The sequence below is a fragment of the Mus caroli genome, unplaced genomic scaffold (genome assembly GCF_978045245.1).
Source record: "Mus caroli unplaced genomic scaffold, Mus_caroli_1 scaffold_13, whole genome shotgun sequence".
NCBI lineage: Eukaryota > Metazoa > Chordata > Mammalia > Rodentia > Muridae > Mus > Mus caroli.
The window spans coordinates 44,993,287-44,999,342 of NW_028227268.1; the positions used below are offsets into that span (position 1 = coordinate 44,993,287).

Here is a 6,056-nt window from a genome sequence, read left to right on the forward strand (position 1 = left end):
TTGTCTCCCTTGTATGACCACTGAACTCAATCCCTAGTTACTGAACCTCCCTGCACCCACAAAGAAGATACTGAGGGCTAAAAGTGACTAGTTGCCAATGTCTATCAGACAAAGCCATAAGACCTGTGGACTTTTCCTCTTCTGGGATGACTGAAGATAGCTACAGTGTATTTACACATAATAAATAAATACAGAAACCTTAAAAAAAAAACAGCATACCATAACACATGAAACAAAAATATGTAGTAACTCTTACTAAGACTCATCCTCAGCCGGGCGTGGTGGCACACGCCTTTAATCCCAGCACTCGGGAGGCAGAGGCAGGCGGGTTTCTGAGTTCGAGGCCAGCCTGGTCTACAGAGTGAGTTCCAGGACAGCCAGGACTATACAGAGAAACCCTGTCTTGAATTCTCTTACTTTTAGCTTCTACTTGGGTTAAGGCATCAGGAGAGAAAGTTCACGCCCAGGTCACAGACTGATAGAACTAGGATCTATCTAGGACACATAATTTTCTACCTGTTTCCAATACTTTCATGCTCACAAAACTACAATGAAATGAATCTAGTATCCCAAAGCAGTCAAGTACTTCAACATAGACTTCACTCTTTACAGCTAACATTTGTTTTGTTTTTAAGAAAATCACATTTTTCTGTGTAGCCCTGACTATTCTGGAATAGAAAGTCACTGAGCTCAGAGATCCTCTTGCCTCTGCCTCCCAAATGCTGGGATTAAGGGAGTGCACCACCACTGACCAGCTTACAGTTAATTATCTCTTATTAGAAGTGATTTACTGGGGGGCTGGAGAGATGGCTCAGTGGTTAAAAGAGCACTGACTGCTCTTCTAAAGGTCCTAAGTTCAAATCCCAGCAACCACATATTGGCTCACAACCGTCTGTAATGAGATCTGACTCAATCTTCTGGAGTGTCTGAAGACAGCTACAGTGTTCTTTTTTTTTTTTTTTTTTTTTTTTGGCTTTTCGAGACAGGGTTTCTCTGTATAGACCTGGCTGTCCTGGAACTCACTCTGTAGACCAGGCTGGCCTCGAACTCAGAAATCCGCCTGCCTCTGCCTCCCGAGTGCTGGGATTAAAGGCGTGCGCCACCACGCCCGGCTTTACAGTGTTCTTACATATAATAAATAAATAAATCTTTAAAAAAAAAGTGATTTACAGACAATATTTTTGTTTGTTTGTTTGACATAGGATTTCTGTGTACCCCTAGCCATCCTGGAACTCACTCTGAGATTTGCCTGCCTCTGCCTCCCAATACTGGGATTAAAGATGTGTGTAGCCACTGCCCTGCATCAGAAACATAAACATACCGGCATGTATAAGTTCAAGTCTCAACCCTTAGTAGTTAGGAAAAAATAAATTCCTTATTCCCAGTATTACATTACCATTTTTCATTTTCTAAAAACTGACAAAAATAATGTGGTTTTGTTTTCTGTAACATTTTCTTTTAAAAAATGCAAAATGTTAAGCCAAGTCTAGTGATATGTATCCCTGAAATTTTGTCTCAAACAAAAACAAAAATTAGGGGCAGCGAGACCCAAATCAATAGATTTGCCTGGACCAAAGGCAACCAAGAGAACTACTTTACCATTTTCTCTAAGTTAAGCAATACCTGTATCTTCTGGCTCATTAGTCACAATTTATATATATATATATATATATATATATATATATATATATATATATATATATATTTTTTTTTTTTTTTAAAGGTGGGCAAGTCAGGTGTGGTGGCACACGCCTTTAATCCCGGCACTTGGGAGGCAGAAGCAGGTGGATTTCTGAGTTCGAGGCCAGCCTGGTCTACAGAGTGAGTTCTAGGACAGCCAGGGCTACACAGAGAAACCCTGTCTCGGAAAATTAAAAAAAAAAAAAAAAATCTCAACTTAACTACATATTTGTCTCCCTATGGCCTTGGCATGCACTAAGTATGATAAGCACCTTTTAAAGCTTAGATATTTAAGAAAAATGTGAAGATGGTAGTTATTACAGAAAGCAATTAAAGAATCCCTGTGGCCGGGCGTGGTGGCGCACGCCTTTAATCCCAGCACTTGGGAGGCAGAGGCAGGCGGATTTCTGAGTTCGAGGCCAGCCTGGTCTACAAAGTGAGTTCCAGGATAGCCAGGACTATACAGAGAAACCCTGTCTCGAAAAACCAAAAAGAATCCCTGTGTCTTTATTATTTAGGGTACAAAACTTGAGTCCCAAATAAATCTAGCTTTTAGATTTGACACTGCAATTACTCAACATGTTTGGTCTCCTGTGCCCTCTTCTGGATCCAGAAAACCAGTTTCTCATAGCTTTAGAAGTAATGGTTCATAAAAACCCTTTATGTATTTCCCTAGCATTTTCTAGATTTCTTAGCACTGTAAACAACGACCAAACCACATATGGAAAAGCCGCTGAGCCCAACTGTTAATAACCTCTAAATTTCCTAAACCCAGTTCCTCTCGTCATTCTTCATCCCAGTTTAAGACAAATTTTGAGGAGGGCCACCTCCAATGAATGGTTCAGGGTCTGCATTTCTTCTATGCAATGATGAGTCCTGTGGGGAACACATAAACCTCATAAAAGACAAATTCTAAATCTGTGAACAATACCACTGGGCAACCTTGATACTTTCTCACCTTATGAAAACCAAAACTAATACAGTTACATAATTCCTAAGTTTCTAGGCTACTGTAAATGCTTACAATTAAACACTTCTGCTCTATCATCAGTCCCTACTACCCTACAAAAGAAAATCTGATATCCACTCAGCTCTGCCTTCAAAGTTACATTGTCTACAGTAAGTTTTTCGCCAGTAACTTACTTGTATTACTTGAAAGGCTAAGTTTAATACTTCTTTCTTCATTCCCTTTTCCGTTAAAAAGGGAACAAAACGTGTGAATATATAAACTTTGATGCTTATATTTTAAGTAGCTCAAGACTCCACATTCAATGTTAAATAATACTCAGTTTGGGGATGGAAGTCGGTTTTAAAATGCACCAAAACGCCTCTTAACCACCAAAAAGGTCTTGTCCAAGGTAAAGAGCTAATGACAACCACATGGACAAGTTACTTCCAGTTCATAGTTAAAGAAACAGGGAAGCCAAAACTGCCCGTGTTGTCCACCCATTAGAGCATCTGATTAATCCCTCCCACAAAGTCACTACCCCAGCTCAGAAGTTTAGGTGTTCGGTGGAAAACGAATGGAACAGGATTTGAGAGGTTGTTCCCCAACCCCACCCCCATTTTTTTTTTTTTTTGGTAGGAAATGCGCTGCTATAAAGAAAAAAGGCCTAAGTGAAAAAGCCTCCGAGGCGGAGTCGTGAGCGAACCTGGCAGGAGATGAGATTCCTGTGGCAGAGAAACTCGTGACCCGGGAGCTTGGTTCCCGCTGGGTACCCCACCCGGCCTCAGGCACCGCCTCTCCCCAAAACGAATCCCCCTCGCCCCTCGCAGGCCGGCGGAACGCTACGGCCACGGCCGCCGCCGCCGCCCGGGCCTCCTTCCCCCTTCAAGCTCCTCTTCAAGGCCCGCTCCCCGCCCGAGCCTCCCGCCGCACCCGGGAGCGGGAAACGCGGCCGTCGGGCGCGCGGGGCCACGGTGCAGGCCGCTCCCCTCGTGGCCGCTTCCCTCCCCCACCCCAACCGCCCCCGCCCCTTACCCCAGGGACCCGCCCGGGGCCGCGCGGCCGCCACCGGGTTACACAACCCCGGCGCGGCGCGGCGCGGGGCGGAGGGGGAGGGGCGGCGGGCGGCGGCCGCCCGCAGTGCGGGGGGGGGGACCCGGAAAAGGGCCGCAGAGGGTCCCGGGGCAGCCGGGCCGGCGTGCCCTGTGGCCTTCGGCACCCTTCCCCCTCCGCTCCTCCGCCGGCCGGAGTCGGTGACAGGAATCAGCTTCCAACATGGCGGACAGGAAGCGGCCCCGCGAGGAGGAGAGAACATTCCAGCCTCGCCGGCTCGGAGGCGAGCGGGCCAGGGGCGCCGGCCTGCGGAGAAGCCCTCGCGGACAGACAGCGGGGTCCGGACGCCCAAGATGGGCGTTTAGGGGTGGAAATGACCCGAGGGACGATAGGGTTCCCCCCACACCCAGACGGCAAACCCCAAGGCCACAGGTGGGCTCGGGGCGGCGGGTGAGCGAGGACGCTTCCTCAACTCAGCCCCGCTCGTCGCCGCCTGCAAGCGGCTCTCGCGACACCACCGGCATCAGGATGGATTCACTAGGCCTGAATTACTTTCACCTCGGGGGAATTTTTTATTTTATTTTTTTAGGGCGGCTGAGTTTCACCCCCTTCTTAGGGGCCTCCACATTCAGGCAACTCCAGGGCCCGCACTAGAGGAGAAAAAAAAATATGAAGGCTGAACTTCCAAGGCCGAGCGTACAGCTCTGCCTCAGGCCGGCCGGGGCCGGGGCGGGGGCCGAGGAAGGTCACGCCGGCCTGGCTGGGCCTCTCCCATGCTAAAGGGAAGGAGAGGGCGCTGCAATCCCCACCTCGCGGCCCGGCCCGCGAAGAATGGAAGGGGGCATCCCCGGCCCGGCGGGACGCACACCCCGACCGGGTCCGCGCTTTTCCCATCTAGCCCCACCCCCATTGCTTCCCCCCCCCAACCCGGTCCCCCTTCCCCCACCGCCCTCCCTCTCAGACCTGTTTTCTTCTTCGGCGTTTCCTGGTGCTGCTGGAGGGTGTGTTTCTGCTCATGTTTCAGCGGCTTGGGCTGGGCCTTGGGGCTGCCCTCGGCTCCATGCTGCAAGTATTGGTGAGGCTGCTGGTGATGGTGGTGGTGGTGGTGGTTGTGGCTGTGGTTGTAGAAATAATAATGGTGGTGGTGGTGCGACTGCTGCTGCTGCTGCTGCTGGGGGTGATGGTGCGGATGGTGGTGGCTGTGATGGTGCTGAGGCTGTGGCTGGCCGGGCTTCTCCTCCATTGAAAGCGGCTGGGACTCCCTGGCTGAGGCTGCGGGCTGCTGCACCGTCAGGATCTGAGACTGCTTCTCCGCGCTCGCTCAGTATATCTGAGCGCGTCTCGCCAGCGCACTGGTTAAGCGAGAGGATCTGCGAGATTGGCAGCCGTGCTCCAGCAATCAGGAGCCACGCTGTGCGTCAAGCCCCGCCCCTAGCCCAAATCCTCTTCCCTTCCCCTTCGCCACCGCCGCCTGGCCAACGCCACTTACCCTATGCAACCTCACAGGGCCGGGCCTTCAACGTCAGCATTATGGCTCTCTTCTATCGCTTTCTCTCCTTCACCACGCAGTTAGCGAACAGCACTTTCTACACTGCTCACACCGAGCAAGCTGATGTGGAGTGTAGCAGATTCCACTGACGATTCTACTGGCGCTAGGAGCCATCTGTTGGTTTTGCACCTCCTAGAATGTGTTGGGTTGAGTGTGTGTGTGTGTGTGTGTGTGTGTGTGTGTGTGTGTGTGTTTAATTCTTTTCCGGGTAGCCAGAGAGGGAAGCTCAATTTCCTTAACCCTTAAACCACGAAGGGGGCAATACAAAAAAGAGGAAATAAATACATTTTTAAGAATACAAGAGCTTCACAACTCGATAGATCGTTTTTTGTATTCTGGATTCATTTTGCTTTGTATTCATATGCTAATCTCTTCCTTTCCACGGAGGGATTATAGGGTTCCACAATAGGGTATCTGTGTAATTTTCTAAAAGGGGACAAAGGGCTTAAATCATTGTTTCTTTGTAGTTGAAAGCAAGAGAGAGGGAGGAATAAAAAAAATCTACACTGAAGTTTTTTGGGTGTTTTTGTTGTTTTTTTTAATCAAACACTGCAGGTGGGGTCAACTATGGAACCAAAATAGATTTTAGACTAAGACTTTCAAAAGTGAAAGAAAGGAGAAAGGGACCCTTTAAAAGTTCTTAAGGTTTGGGTTTTTAAAAAAAAATTGTATTAAATTTAAAGAAAACATTGAAATTTAAAGGCGTATTTGCATTTTATGCTGTTAATTTAACCTGTTATGATAGAAAGAAGAAGGTTGTGATGAGCATGGACACAGGGTACCCTCGAAATATATATTTGGGGGATTTGGCTAGGAGTTTTGTTTGTT

At 48.5% G+C, this 6,056-nt stretch overlaps 1 protein-coding gene across 1 annotated transcript in view; it reads right to left on the reverse strand.

Moving 5' to 3' along the window:
- Nufip2 (nuclear FMR1 interacting protein 2) overlaps positions 1-5,384 on the reverse strand; it is a 31,595-nt gene extending 26,211 nt beyond the window's left edge. The window contains exon 1 of the mRNA XM_021175587.3: positions 4,643-5,384. Coding sequence (XP_021031246.1) covers positions 4,643-4,922 — 280 coding nt within the window. The 5' untranslated portion in view covers positions 4,923-5,384. The remainder of the gene's footprint in view (positions 1-4,642) is intronic.
- Between the last annotated feature and the right edge of the window lie 672 nt (positions 5,385-6,056).